Source organism: Halyomorpha halys, unplaced genomic scaffold, assembly GCF_000696795.3.
Source record: "Halyomorpha halys isolate HHAL.00 unplaced genomic scaffold, Hhal_1.1 Scaffold1361.1, whole genome shotgun sequence".
Taxonomy (NCBI): domain Eukaryota; kingdom Metazoa; phylum Arthropoda; class Insecta; order Hemiptera; family Pentatomidae; genus Halyomorpha; species Halyomorpha halys.
Window position 1 is genome coordinate 70,225 of NW_027111888.1, and position 16,100 is coordinate 86,324.

Below are 16,100 nucleotides of genomic sequence, written 5' to 3' on the forward strand. Positions count from 1 at the left end.
AACAAAAAGAATCAATCTTAAATGAGGATATGTAAATGTAATAGGAATAAAATGTAAATTATTATTAATATCTTGAAGTGATGCTGTATCAAGAAATGTTGTTTACATTACAACATGCCAGATACTACGATTGGCCTTTAACATATAGATAATTATATTCAGTAGACTCCATCTTATGAGCTTTCTTCTCATAGGACTATTCAGCCTATCTGCTAGTTCAAGAAACAAAAAAAAAAAAAACACTTAAAAAATAAATGCATGTTGCATTTAAACACCATTTTGTTTTTTTATTTTTTACAGAAAGACAACAATATTACATGTACAAGTATATTTTTCTGAATTTTCACATAGACTGACTAATTCCAAGTCCTCACGAAGAGAGATAAGAAGTAGTCTACTGTATAAGTCAGAAAAAAACAAGAAATTATAGTAATATTGTAACAGTGAGGGGCAAGTTGCTTCAATTCTACAATGTGATGATTTCTTTTTTTATTACAACATATTATTGATATGAGTCACTAGCAGACAATGCAGGCTTAACCTCTTTTTATCTTTATTTCCTAATATCAATTAATTAACAACCTAAATTATTTCATTATAAATATAATCAGTCTTGTATATGTGACCGGAGAGGAGACTAGATCATGAATTAGTAGATGGTTCGCTACGAGAGGAGTTGTGGTACAAAGGCTGATATTGGTTGTAGGCAGGAGGCGGAGGAGTGAAGGTAGACAGCGTGTGAACGGGATTGGCCTGGGTCCTCCACGGCCTTGTCACTATTTCAGCTTTGTTGTTAATGATTCTTCCACCATTCTGTTTGACGATCTATGGCAGGAAAATAAAATAAATTTCTATTTTATTTAATTAAGAGATTTTTTTCATAATTATTGAAAACTTAAAATATTCATTAGAATAGTGCTAGAAATATATTAAAGTAGGTACTCTTAAATCAAGATAGTTGTAACAAAGTGAAGTAAGACTAAAAATTTTAAACACATAATATACTCTTACAATTCTGACTAACTCCTGGACACATTGAATACATGAAAATGTTTCTGTGAATGTTAATTCAATTGCAATCTTTTCCTAACCTTTCAATAAAAACTTTGAGATTACTTTAAAATATGTTGATGAACACAAAGAATTTATATAGGGAGATAACTGATGCTTAACACTTTGACCACCAGGGCTCCCATACTTATTTGTGTTCAGTGAAGAACACAAATAAGAAGAACTTATTTTATAAGTGCCAATATTTCAGCCAGAATTAAAGCCTTCATCAGGGCTAAGTACAAAACAACATAACAATAAACCATAATGAATAAAAAATAAAAACAGTGTAACAAGAAAATAAGAATACAATAAGAAGAAGTAAGATAGAAGAAGATAAAAAAGATATCAGAATATAGTAATATTAAAATTATGAAGATGGCAAGAAAAAAAAAATTACATTTATAGTCATGTTATTTTATTTATTTTAAAGTCACCAATAATATCAAGTTATTTTTATATAACATATCAAAGTTTTAGTTTTAAACAAAAATCATGGCATGTAGCCATTATCGATTGAATTTATATGAATCCAATGTTTTGATCAATCTCATCATAGGTTAACTATTAATGGTATTAAGATTCTAATACATAACCACTAGAGAAAGATAGATGATTTTATCAAATAATTTTATTTAATTTCATTTACCTTAGAATGGAATATGTAAGGAAATGTAAAGAATATGTAAGGTATTGCGATCATGCAAAATTTTTAATGTAAGTTTTCAATGAAAATACACATTTTAAGACCCCATGAGTACAAATAACCAAGTCTTGCAAAATGATTTGTATGTGTGTTTCTGTATGTGTATATGAATAGGCAAGCACTAAAACAAAAAGTTGTATGAACAAACTATGTTGTAGCGTATTTGAGCTAGGTGATATGTCTATGAAGTTATAGCAACTTTTTCCTTGAAATCAACGAACAAGAAGTACCAATTTATTTGGTAAAATATTCCTTGTAAACAAATCTTGTTCTTTAATTAATTATTTAAACTTATTCGAGATAATATTAAATATTCTCTGGACTTGCCAACCTTCAATCAACAGAAATTGTGAGTTTATTTTAAAACTTAAGATCCTAAGTGTTTTTATACTCTTCTAGGAGCTTTAAAATCTTATTAAAATATATTAAGTTTTATATGTTACCTGTGGCCTGGAAAGCTGAAAATTTTTATGCTGATGCCTCAAAGTATTAGTGTGATTGCCGAGAGAACTGCTTAAATTGTCAATATTAAATTGATCTTGATCGCAACACCCCAATTTGGAAACAGACATTCTTCCACATTGGCTAATTATAAGAGGTGATTGTTTTCCAACGCTACCACCTAGAAATAAAATTGATTATTAAATTTTTATAATTATCTGGTATCACTTGTGTCATTGTACTAATATCAGTTATATTTATTTTATTTTCGCTTTTAAAATAACGCACCTTTTTCCTGGGCATAATCATTATTCTTTTCAAAAACATAAGTGTCAGAATATATATTGCTATTGTAGAATCCATTATGGCTCGGATATAGGCAATCTTCTTCTTTTTCATTTTGGGGGCAGATCTGAACCCAGCCCTGTAAATAGTACAAATATATGGAAAATCATCTTTGCTATAATTGATATTTATTAAAGAAATCTACAATTTATTTGAAGAAATTTTCCAATTTTTAAATCTTAATGTAAGAAAATATTAACCAATCAATCAAATATTTGAATCATTTATTTAAGAAAGGGCATAAGTTCTATGGTTAACCATAAGAATAACCATGGTACTATGGTTATTTTATTCTTTAAAAATATATGAAATTTAATGACAAATCAAAAAAAAATTTGTATTTTCAACTAAAATGTTATGATGGTTATAAAAAATAAAGAAAAACATTTACTCTAAAGTCCATCTCTTTTTTTTATTATTAAATATATTTAAGTTTGATGGCGTTGAATCTTGTTAGAGTATTTATTTTTCCAGTGTGATTGGTTTTTAATTCAGTAGGCCTTATTATAGTCATATAAATGAGTCTTTTGTAATTAGTAAGTGTTGTAATAGTTGGATTTTATGAACAGTTTCCTGTATTTTCAGTCTTGTATGAGAATTCCTAGTGAGATGTTTGTCCAGATGTAGCCCTAGAATAAGTAGGGTGTTATTAAATGATAATGTGCGGCAGGAAGTATATTTCTTATTGTACCAGAGATTAATATTTTTATTTTAACTGTAACTAATTATTTTCAAATTGTCTATAATATGCCTTGACCGATGCATACCTGTCTTCCATTTGGAGTCCTAACATTATGAGGATACTTTGGAATAAGTGTTGTGGTGGCGTAAGGTGCTGGTGAAGTATCCTCTCTTTTGCCTTGAAAAGTGGAGACGCTGTGGACTGGGTCGACTTCAGCATAATCAGCGGGCTCTAAAATCTGAGGTTCTTTATCACTGAGTTCAGAATGACGCCATGAAGCAGCTCTGTTGGGTTCGATCCATAAAGTGGAGTCGTGGGGATGCGGGACCATCGCTGTGGGGTGTGGCAAGCCAACAGCTGCTTTTAGGCTCAACGGTGTGGCAAGAATTCCTCCGTTGCTACGAGAATCTGGAATAAAATTGTTTTATTTAAATACTCATTGTAAGCTATCCAAATATAGATATTTTTCATTTATAACAAACTCATTCCAATGTATATTTAAGATTATTAATCATCATTGTTATCTTTCGACCAACCTCTTTTGACAATTGGTAATTCAGGATTAAAATGTAACATGTGACTTAATGGAGCGTACTCTGAATGAAAACCATGGAGGAAAAACAGGTAATGTAAAAACAAATGTTGATGATTACTAAAAAATTAAGTTGTTGTTTTTAAATGAGTGAGTTATCAGATAACTATTACTATTCATTTCAAAGTCCTAACTGTTGAGAATTCATTAATTAGTAGCCATTGCCTATTTTTCTTCCTTATATACATAACATTTTATTTCCCCTAATAGTTATTTTTCAAACCAATTTTTAAGAGGAATAAGACGCATGCTTTTGCATGCTTGACTTAATAGGAATAATTTCCTTTATCAGTATTTACACTGTCAATTTTGGAAATAAATATTGTTCTGTGCATGAAGTTTTCAAATATAAATATTTTACACAAATAACGACCTCATTTCTACATTCTACCTCATTTCAATTATGATAACCTGAAAAATATAGGACAAGATGTCGAATCATCAAATATTCATTCTGACAAATGAGAATCCATTTGGAAAATACAAAATAAAATATTTATGTTGAAATAATGCAAACTAGATTTGTTTTAACCTATTTATTTTTTTAAATTGTTTGTTTGTATTTAACATATCAATATTTTATTTAATTTATTACTATTTTTACTATGTCTATATTTTTATTTATTCATTACTTAGTTTTTCTTTATTTATGTTTTGTTCTATAAGTTTTAACGTTTGATTAGTATTTAAATTTACATAAAACTTATATAATAAGTTGAATAAGTTTCTGATGGATTACTGCAGGAGAGAAATTTGAGATGAGCGAGAGTGGACATGGTTTGAACAAACAAGATTAATATAACTTAGGAATAATAATAAGGTTGTATAATGTTATATAGTCATAATGAACCAAAAATAAAAAAAAAAAGGAGGAAAAAAATTGTATTTATATTATTTCTAATAACAGATTATTAATATGCAATGTCATGTAGCAAATCAATATAATATGGGGCAAAATAAATCATTTCTTATAATAAAATAGTTATATGTTAGTATATAAGTAAATATATTATATAACATATAACAAATATTATATGAGTTGTTTATTGGCGATCAACAAACTTGTGGCTGAAAAACAGGCCCAACCCTTCTGATCAACCACTTTTATAATTTTGAATGGTCAAAATGTTCCTTACTTATATGTCACGAGCTTCTTGGTTCACCAAACGCTTTGAGCTAACAATTATTGGACTATCAAAATTTTAATTTGTTTTAAAATCATAAAGTTATCTTTTAATCAACCTTCTCTATTTTTGGGTTTAAATATTTAAAAAATTATAAGAAAATATACACTTTTAAAAATAATTATTGAGGACATTTCTATTGCTCACAATTTTATCTACCATACCTGGAAGAGTGGATTTCTTTGAGAGAAGCTGCCTTCTTCTAACAAGGAGCATGGCACCAAAAAGTAAGAACATAACTGCAACCATACTGCCAAGGAGAGCCATGAACCAAGTCTCGGTTAGAAAGTCACTCGGTCCTGGACCAATACCAGGTTGTTGGCCGATAGGTTGTCTAAAAAATTAAGCATTATTAAAGTCAAGAAAATTTTCTGATCTATTTTTAATTAATGTGGAATAAAATTATAAATTATAAAAATCAAATTACAATATAAAAAAAACTTGACAATATTTGTTTTAAAAAGAATATAATAATAATAATAATAATAATAATACAAGTACTTTCCAATCTAAGGCAACAGCCTAGAAGTGTAACGGCATCAACCTAGCCATGGGTTTAGGGAAAGCACCGGAGAACCCAGTTTATATTTAGTAAGACCGGTTAGGTCTTTCTCAGGATATGGACCGAAATACCTAGTGTTCATCTTAAGGAACATTTAAATTTTTTAAAAACTTTAAACCACTTTAATTTGTTTATGTTGTTATTAGCAGACCCGGTAATGCTTTGCTATTGGTATATTTGAGGATGAATATACATAATTAAAGACTATTGGAACTTTGATATCAATTAATATATAGATGAAGTAATAAGATGGTAACTATAGTTATTTAAATGGTAACAGCTAACTTCATTATATAATCGTTAATACTGGTCTGATTTAGTTGATTTTTTCTTATTCTGTTAGACAATTTGATTATTTATGATATTCTTATATATATACTACATCAAATATGAATAGTTTTTATATAATAACCTTCATTGTGCTCCAATATTAGTACTGTATTGAAACAATTCAGACAGACTGATCTATCAAAGTGTGGTAAAACATTTTTTAGGAGTGAAATAAAATTGATATTCATTTTTACCATCTCGAAAAACCATTAAATACAAATTTACGAAAAAATGGGAAAAGAAAATTTTGTGCCTCAAAATTTTCATCTTTCATTGGCCTTTTATTTATGACAATGCTAAAAATAAACATGATTTGCTTTTTTCCTGAAAAAAAATTGTTGATGTACTTTACTGAAGTCGTCATTATGTTTTTTTATTTTTAGTGAATAAAAAATCAGTAATATTTTTTCTTTAGAAAGAGGCAAATTGATTGGTATATAATAACCATGAAACATGTCTACTTTTTGAGCTGTGTCAAAAATGTTTAATTTTGTTCATAACTTTTTTTTACCAAAACAATTACTTGAACTTTTTAACATGTTCAACTGTAATATCTGTTCTCTCTAATATCTATATCACCAAGATATATAGTTAAATATGTACTAAGCCCTAGTACCTATGCTGGTTATCTCGGTAAACTTGTCTTGAAGCAGGGTCTAGCCTTAAATTAGCCGGGCTGGTGTAAGGACCGAGACCAGCCCTAGTGGCAGCTGCAACCTCAACTGTGTATACGATCCCGGAACTTAGATTAGTAAGCAATAGAGAGGGTGTTCCAGCATTGACAGTCACATTATTCAACAATGTTCCATTTGATCCACTTCCAGACTTGACAACGACCTATGAACAATAGTTTTTATAAAATTGTAGGAACATAAAATTTAAGATAGAATAATAATGAAATAATAGCATAGTTGATTAATTATAAGCTAAAAATTGAATTAACAACAATCTCACCTGATATGTGCGAAGTATTCCATTATGGGCTGCCTGAGGAGGTGGTTTCCATTTTAAATATACAGAGCTTGTGTTGAAGAGGACAGCTTCTAACCCAGTTGGTGGTTCTGATGGTACTAAAAAATTACAAATTGAATAATAATACAATGAAAATTGGCTCTATATTTATAAATATCTAGGCATTAATAAAAAACTACAATTACCATCTTCAAGTGTCCGTGCAGTTCTTGAATTAGAAGGCCTTCCATCTAGGGTTTTATAAAAAGGAACAAGGAAGAACTGATAACGAGTGAATTTTGCTAGGCCCGTAACAAGAAAACCTGAAGCTTCTCCAGCATGCAGAACGGTCAACATATTTGTACTTCGTGCAGGGGCATCTAGGCCTCGAGAATAGATATAAAATCCTTCCACAAATTCAGAATTCATTATCTGTAATAAAAAAAAAATTGTCAGTAATGAATTTTAAGAAAAATTAACAAAATTTTCAGTGCTATATTTGAAATTTCATTCAACCAAATTTTTTCTTAAAATCTTATCAGTAAAGAAATCCCAGTTACTATTATGCAACTAAAAAAACTGTAAGAACATGATAGATTTTTGGAAACTTTGTTTATTTATTTTTTTATCCAATTTATCCAACGACATTCCAAATTATATTTTACTAACTCTCTATAAAGTTTACTTTAAACCACATCGAGGGTAAGGGATAGAAATGTGGAATAGTTAGTTCTCTTAGCCAGAACCTACAATTAACAAAGAATAAAGTCTTTTCTGTAGAAATTATTGCACAAAGTAGTGGACGCACCATTCTATATTACAGTGCTTAAAAAGTCCAACAATCTTAGAAACTGCCAAAGAATATTACAATAACTTCTACCAAACACTTACAACATGAATCCTCTGATGAAAACATTAAAACTTTCCAGAAAACCATATATCTAACCCTGATGACAAGTTGAGTTGTTAAAATAAATATTAATGTAAAAAGGTCTGATATCAAGTCGGGTTTAAAAACAGTTACATCCATTTTCAAAGAATATATATATTTTTTCAAGATGATTTAAATGTAAATAATTAAACACTGTTTAATCTTTCCGAAAACAATATGAAAAGATTAAATATTTTTGAGAAAAAATGAAGGATACTTCCAAAATTTTTAAAAATGTATTTATTAATATTTATGTATTAAAAATATATAAAATAAGTAAATATGATGTGAGTCATACAATGGTACATGTTAGTCCAAGAGCCTAGTGGAAAAAAAGGCAGTTATTTCACCCCAATTTCTGATTACTTTAATAAAAGTTATGCATAGTTACTACTCAAAATTGTCAAATAAGTCTGCCAACTACAGTTAGGGTTTAGTTTATGTTACTGCTAAAAATTACATGATTTTATAATTAAATTTATTTTACAATATCTTACCTCCCAAACAATTTTGATAGAGGTGGATGATAAAGGTTGAATATGGCTTAAACGAACAACATGTCCTCCATTCAGAGCATTTCTTGCTTCTTTCATAATTTGATCAGTTTCTTCCTCGGCACCCAAACTTGGTACAGCTGCTTCTGATGGTTGACTAGGGGCTGACATTCCATGTGAGTTTTCCGATCTGACGATGAAGGTATATGAAACATGAGGGCTTAAGTGATGTTGAGTATAAGTCGGTCCGGGGGATCGTCGTGCAACAACAACCCAACCACCGCTGGGGCTACTTCCATCAGATCCTCGGCTGAACATTTCAATCTAAAAAAAAAAATTGTTGAAAATTGCCATTAAAAAAAAATACATATTTTGATTGTCAACTACTTAACTTGTAAGTACTCTTGTAAAATGTTTGAGTAAAAAATTATTTAAGATTTTAAAACACACATATATTCAATTTAAGTACATTTGGAAACAAAGTCAATTCCCGTAATAAATGAAAAGTGATTTAACCTGTAAAATTGCATCTCATTTCAACTAAAACAGTATTGTTTGGATATGCTAAGTGCTTCTATCTTATTGGAGTACTTAAAAATTAGGTTTGCAAAGGCATCAAACACCAATAGGATGCACAATATGAAAAAAATCAATATTTTAGTTTTCAAGATTCTGTGTAAGGCCACTTTTTTTCACAAAACCTTATATATATACTAGTTACTTAAAGAATTACAATTACTGTTATAGAAGATCATGTTAATCTAATATCTAAGATTTCAATTATTAAAATTAAATACCTGGAAGCCAATGAGGGAGGACGAGCCAATCTTATTATTTCTTGTCCAGGATATTGTAATACTGTTGTGGGTTCTTCCTACAATCACTGGTCGGGAAGGAGGACCAGGAAACGTTGACGGCTCAGGAGAACGGAAAAAAGCAATGTTTGGATTTGTTGGGGACTCTAAGCGAAGATAAGCACTCCATGTTGCTTTTCCACTTTTTGAAGAAGCCACACAAGTATATTGACCGCTGTCTGATTTCTGTAAATCTGGAATCACAATTTTGATTATAATATCAATATGTCAACGTAGTGATTTTTTAAAAATAAAATAATTTGTATCTAGTTAAGTCTCAAAACACTCTTTATTATATCTTTAGAAGTTCAATATTTCAGGCAATTCAGCCATCCTCAAGGACAATAAATTAAATAACAGCTTTTATTATACATTCATTTAAAACAAACAATATTATTACTAATAAAATAAAATTCCTTAAATGCAAATTTACAACTCACATCAATAATTTAAAAAACATTTTGCAGGCTATTCTGCCCAAGTCATTAATTTCAGTCAAATTATGCTATGAAACAATAAAACGATAGGAAATCATATATTGTTGTGATTAGAATGTGATAATAATGTTAAGTTGTTCCGTAATTAAAAGTTTTAAAATTTAATGTAAAGAGTATTAAAATAGGTAATTAGACATAAACTAAGGTTAGCTTATTAATAAATTAATATGATTCTTTTTTTTTTTTTTATATTTCATATGGTAATTTAATTTAAAGTGATGACGTGGGCATTCTCTCATTCTCAATTCAGATTTATAAATTATAAAAATCTTCAGATTATTCATTACATTATGAACTTAATAAAGCAAGTTATGCTACTGTAATATGAACCACAGACAATACCATTGATGTTGAGCGAGCCAGCTTGGGTAATATTGATTCTCGAGGCGGGAAGAATCAGGTTTCCATCTTTGTACCAAGCAATTGTAGGTTCAGGGTTCCCGGATGCTCTACATGTCAGAACTGCAACTGACTTAAGCGGCAAAGTTTGGTTTGCTGGGCCATAAATAATAACAGGAGGAGGATTCTCTTCACCTGATGTTACGCCCAACCTAGCTCTCCATGTGTCTGATCCAGCTTGGTTCACTCCAAAACAAATCACCACAAGTCCTGAATCATTTCTAACTACGTCCTGGAAAGGAAAATTTTGTATTTAGTATATTTATCTAAAAAATTAAATTAAAATTGGATAATAAATGCAAATTAAAAATACGACTAAAGAACATAAATAAATAATGATGTTAAAAATGTTTCATTTATTACAATTTTTCAAAGGATGAATATTTAATTGGAAATTTCTCTTCTTTTAAAAACTTTTTTTTTTTTCCCTATGCCACAGGAAGTGGGCTATTCTTATTCTTTTATAAAACTAAACAGATATACATTTTAGATTCAGATATCATAATGCTAAAGATAAAGGTGTTTGTTTTTGTTCTAATTTTTTTTTTTTTTTATAGAAAATTGAAACCGATATAGGGAAAAAAAATCTTTTTTTTCCATTCCATACAAAAATATAAAATAATAATAATAAAGCAATGACGAACCTGTAACGTTAAGACAGATTGACCATCCGGAGTGACAGATGCATAAAGACGGCCCATTGACTCCCCTGGATAGAGCAGAGTTCGATTTCCTTCTACCGACCAGAAGACTGAGGGACGTGGATTCCCTTCTACTCCACAGACGAAGGCAGCATCATCACTAGCTTCTACCACTTGATCTGTCGGTCGGGTCACGATTACTGGGGGTGCTGAAAAACAAGTGATTATTATAAGAAAACTTGTCACTTGAAAAACACCGATACTGATGGTCAACTTTCCAGGCGTTTTAAGTGAATAATTTATATTTTGGAATAAAAATTTATTTATAAGCAAAAAATAAAAAGATATTAAAACTGTTGTATACAATAAAATAATAAAGAAAAAGAAAAGGTATTTAAAATCTTAAATATAAAATGATCAGATAAGAGTATCAACATGAATCATATAAAATAGAATAAAATTATCAAAGAGATGATAACATTTAAAATTTAGAAAAGAAATAAAAAGTAAAAAAAATTATAAGTAAAAGTAAATATAAGATACAAAAAACAATAATGAAAGTGAATATAATATACCCAATATGGAGTAAAACTAGGAAGAGAAAAAATAAAGATTAAATATGACAAAGAAACAGTTAAAAAAAAAATAATGGAAGAATATAAAGAAAGAAGGTGAACTAGGGTAGGAATAGCCACATTTAGTAGAAGAAAGTTAATTATATTTAAGATATGTCAATATGTTAAGGAAATACAGCCTTAATCAACTTTATGGTTAACAGGATTCGGTTCAAGAGTTATGTGGATAGATTCAGAAATAAGGTATCTTTGATCACTGGGGACTGTGACGAGAATAGTAGATTTGTCAAAATTAAAGGGATGAACTTAGGTACAAGGTGAACTTAGATATTTTGGAAGTGGATGGGTTTTATGAATAAATGAATGATTTATATTGGGAAATAAAGGTTTTGAGGCAGTTTTTTGTTTCACTGATATCAAATACATTTCAGCTAGGAATAGAGAAAAAAATCTGATAAGCTAAATTGGAGTTGATTAGATGGGTTACAGGATCTTTTGAGTTGGTAAAAAATTAGGAAAGTTTACTATGGGATATCAGACCAAGAGGAAAGATAGGACCAATAGATTCAAAAGTATTTCTGTATATTATGAGAGATAATGGAGATGTAAGAGATACAGGAAAAAGATTGAACTAGAAGGGTTGAGGGAATGAGGGCTTGAGATGTCATCAGGAACACTGAAGGAATTCAAAAAACATAAACATAAAAAAAAGTAATAGTTTATAATGGATTATGTGTAATTTACACTTACTTCATATTTTGTTGTAAACAGAACAGATTTTAAAAAAAAATTCAATTGAGTCCAAAAATTGACCGTGCCAACTATTTTATTACAAATTGCTTCCAAATAAACTCTTGCCACATACAGATATCCACAATCCATCTTTTTAAATGTACTGAAGTATATAGGGATATGTTAGACATATATACCTTAAAATATGATGTAAGTATAATAAAGTGTAAATTACACAGTCATTTGTAAATTATTAATTTTTTTTAGAGTGTGATACTATTGATTTATGTTGTTGTTTTTCTGATTTGTTCAGTGTTCCTGATGATCACATGAAAGTCAAATGTCAGACTTGTTTTCAAATTATAGTTGAGGTGAAGTAATCTAGAATAATAATTATTAATTCATTGTAATTTTAATTATATATGGGTGTCATTAGTCAAAATTATCTAATAAAAGATTCGTTAATTTATACAAGATCACTTAAAACATTTGTGTAAACCTGAATTAGACATTATACTTATTATTTTGACAATTTTAGAAATTTGTACATCTGAGAAGTTAGCTAAGACCATTGATTTATATATTATTATTTAAATACTAATAAAATTTACTTACAGTGAACGGTAAGAGTTGCAGATGCAGTAACTGTACCAACTCCGTTGTCAGCAACACAGCTATACTCTCCTTCATCCTCTGGGCTGACCGTTTCCAATTTCAGACTCTTATCCTCGAGAGTGTGGACTCTGGATAGAGGCATCGGACCCCCTCCAGCTGTCCTCCTCCACATCACATCTGGCGGGGGGTCTCCTTCAACGCGGCAAGAGAATACCACACTGGTACCAGCCATCGCTGTGGCATCTTCAGGGCCCTCCACTATGTAAGGTTTCACTGAAATGAGAAATACACTTAATAAAAGATGCTTAGCTTTGTAACAACTTTCGATTCACTGATAAAATAACAAGCAGTGTTTATAAAAGACTTAGGTGGATAGTTGACTGTTGATAATATATATGTATGGAAAGATGATTGGAGGTGCGGTCAGAGAAGAACACACATAAGTAACAACTTATTTATTAGTGTCATGGTTTCGATCAGAATTTCAATCCTTCATCAGGGCTAAAAACAAAAACAAAATAACCATAATGATTCTTAGCCTTAATTCCTCTTATCAAAGCTCAAAAACGGAACTGAAATTACTTATTTAAGGTGGATATATGCTCAGAATGAGACAGCAACTTTTTCGATGAAATCGACTGACCGGAAGTGTCACGCTTTAGAATCGATTTTTCAAATTTTTTCGATTATTTTGATAATCGAACTCTTTTGATTAAATTTAATACATCAATGTATAATCAAGTTATCTTATATATCAGCTAGGTCTTATCCTCATTAAAATAGTTAAATATAGAATTTTCAAAAATCTTTCTCTAAGTATCTTCAATTTTATTTATTTGAAATAGTTAACGATTTTACATATATAAAAATTTTCTTACCGTTGAATTTTGAACCCGCTCAGTGCCTGGAAAATACCCATTTTACCCGACAAATAACAGCCATTTTACACGCTCTTGGAGAATGGTTTTAACTATAACTGTATGATTGTTACAGTCCTGATTGTGATATCAGTGAAGCAACTGTCACATTAACTATCACATGAACACGCCTTGACGGTGGACCATGTACAGTTTCCGTTACTGCGGCAAAAGTGTTAGCCACTACCATGCTGTAACTATTTGATAGCTTAAGTCACGACAGCATTCACTGTCGTGACAATAATGTCGCACTGGTTCTGGCGTTAATAGTACAAATAATGTCAATGGACTAACTGTCGCAACATATCAACCTTAACAAACGTAATAACGATAGGCAGGAAAACATTTTTATTATAAATTTTCTCAAAAACTTAGAATTGTATCAGACCCGGGCCCCAAAAACAAATTCGCCCAAGAACTTAAAATCGTAGTGAGTTTCGACAAGTTTCGCCTTGTCACCTCCCACGTGACCTACGACCACAGCAACAAAGTACTGTTGTCATGTGAGAAGTGACTTAAGACCGATAAGGGTTAATACAGTTTCCTACAAAACAAAAAATAAAATTAAAATAATACACTATCCGCGATAAAGTAATCTTTAAATTTTATAGAAGGTCAAGGGGTTCAAAAATCAGCAGTAATAAAAAATATATAAATACGAACTAGATATAAAAGAATTTGATCATTTTTACAGCAACAGAAAAATAAAAATTTATTATTTGAAATTTTTGGCTTCAGTGTGCGAAGTGAAAGTTGTGTGGTGCGCGCTCTGTATAAGATTTTTTGAATTAGTATTGAAAAATACACATCAATACCTCACAATAATAATCACAGCCACTTTAATCTTTCCGTGCACATTTATTTGCAAGGGAGAGAAAAAATGGAGATTCAATGGAAATATCACTGGAAATGATGAAGAGAGATGTCCTCATGGAGAATGGCCCTAACATAAATCATGGATCATGGAGGAACAAACGACGGGACTGGATCAAGTTGGCATAATGGCGTGCATACTGATCCGCTCGGCTCGCACTAAAATACAGCCACCATCATCATCATCACCTCATCAGGCCAAAAGGTTATCAACTCTTTCAAAGGCCTGCTCATCTGTTAATAGCCAGTACTTCGAGGGTCAAAGCTCCCGTAACTAAACTTTATTTCCATTTCGTTCCGATTCTCATCATGTCAAATACTGCTTATTCAGCTCGTCTCTTGGCATAAATTGCGTAATTTAATTCTGCCTACGTTCCAATTATCGATTCTATTTAATAATTGACGAGTTTTTTCTCTTGATTGGGTAATGAGACTGATTTCAACAAAGTGTAATCTCAGTAATTCGAACTCATTGCTACAGGCGGTGTTCGAATTACTGCAAATTAAGTGCAGATTACAGAAAGAGTGGTGTGAAAAAATTCAAAAATATGAATGTACATAACTATTTTTTGTTTTACATATTTAGACAGAAATTACAGGAAACTGCACTTCGATTCCGACTATTATAATACTTACTGGACAAATGGTTTAAACTTCCAATCCACTACAAAAGACTGATCTATATGGTTATAATAACGCCTATCTAGAAGAAAGGAGTTGAGCTTTGGGGCTCCACTAAACCTTTGAATTCCTCTCATATCTAATCATTAGAATCCAAAATCCTCGATACTCCTTACTGTTCCATATGTAACCTATATATGATATTTGCTAAAATAAATTGATTTATAGTTGTTCGAACTATAAGTTTGATTTATGAACAAATATAATTTAGGAATCATTCGACAAACAGCTCTCTGCCAGAACTAAAATTAAAGCTAGTTAAATTTACTATAAAATAGTTTATAACGTTTATCTTTGTAGGAGTAGTAGTTTTTATGATATTTGATAAAATAAATTTACAAAATGTTGATTTATAGTTGTTTGGATAAAATGTTCGATTTTAAAAAATACATCTCAGGAACCATAATACGTACATAAACATGCCAGCACACAAAATAAAGATAATTTAACTTACTATCTTCGAAGAGGTTTTAGTTTAAATAACTATTCTATTTTAAATAACGTTCTCTTAGGTTTTCTAGCGGTGTTGGTAGTTTTAAAGGTATTAAGCTCCGAATAAAAATTATTTTTTTAAAAAGTTTTAACAGTAGCCATTTTTGATTCTCCCTATCTATACTCGGCAGATTCATCAATTTCGACTTTGAATATAGTTTCCATTAAACTAATCAAAAATTGGGGTAAAATACTCCCTTTTTTCTCCTCTTGAGCTTTTGTACTGTAAGAAGTTCAGCTTTGGGGTGCACTAAACCTTCGAATTCCACTCGTATCCAATCCTTACAGTCCAAAATCCTCAATGCTCCTTACTTTGTCACAAATAAAATCATCCATAAAGATCTTAATGTTCCATATGTAACCGATCTAGCCCGAACCAGAAACCAAACCTTCTATTATAAACTCCATAACAACCTAGAATAGGTTAATAAATTTTGAATTGAGGCCATTTAATATTGATGAGTTGATTGTATGAAGATCATGATTCAGTTGGATAAGAAAGAATATTTAGAGTAAGCTGACTGGGATGGTAAGCATAGTTGTGCAAAATTAGCTA

At 30.3% G+C, this 16,100-nt stretch overlaps 1 protein-coding gene across 1 annotated transcript in view; it reads right to left on the reverse strand.

Annotated features, from left to right (window-relative positions):
• LOC106689433 (protein sax-3) overlaps positions 1–16,100 on the reverse strand; it is a gene marked incomplete at both ends in the record, with an annotated part of 18,544 nt that continues 2,444 nt past the window's right edge. Inside the window, 13 exon segments of the mRNA XM_014434392.3 lie at positions 1–825; positions 2,200–2,378; positions 2,486–2,621; positions 3,310–3,632; positions 5,165–5,334; positions 6,509–6,729; positions 6,847–6,962; positions 7,050–7,275; positions 8,272–8,592; positions 9,066–9,316; positions 9,962–10,250; positions 10,663–10,868; positions 12,582–12,854. Of these exon segments, the coding sequence (XP_014289878.1) occupies positions 643–825; positions 2,200–2,378; positions 2,486–2,621; positions 3,310–3,632; positions 5,165–5,334; positions 6,509–6,729; positions 6,847–6,962; positions 7,050–7,275; positions 8,272–8,592; positions 9,066–9,316; positions 9,962–10,250; positions 10,663–10,868; positions 12,582–12,854 (2,894 nt within the window).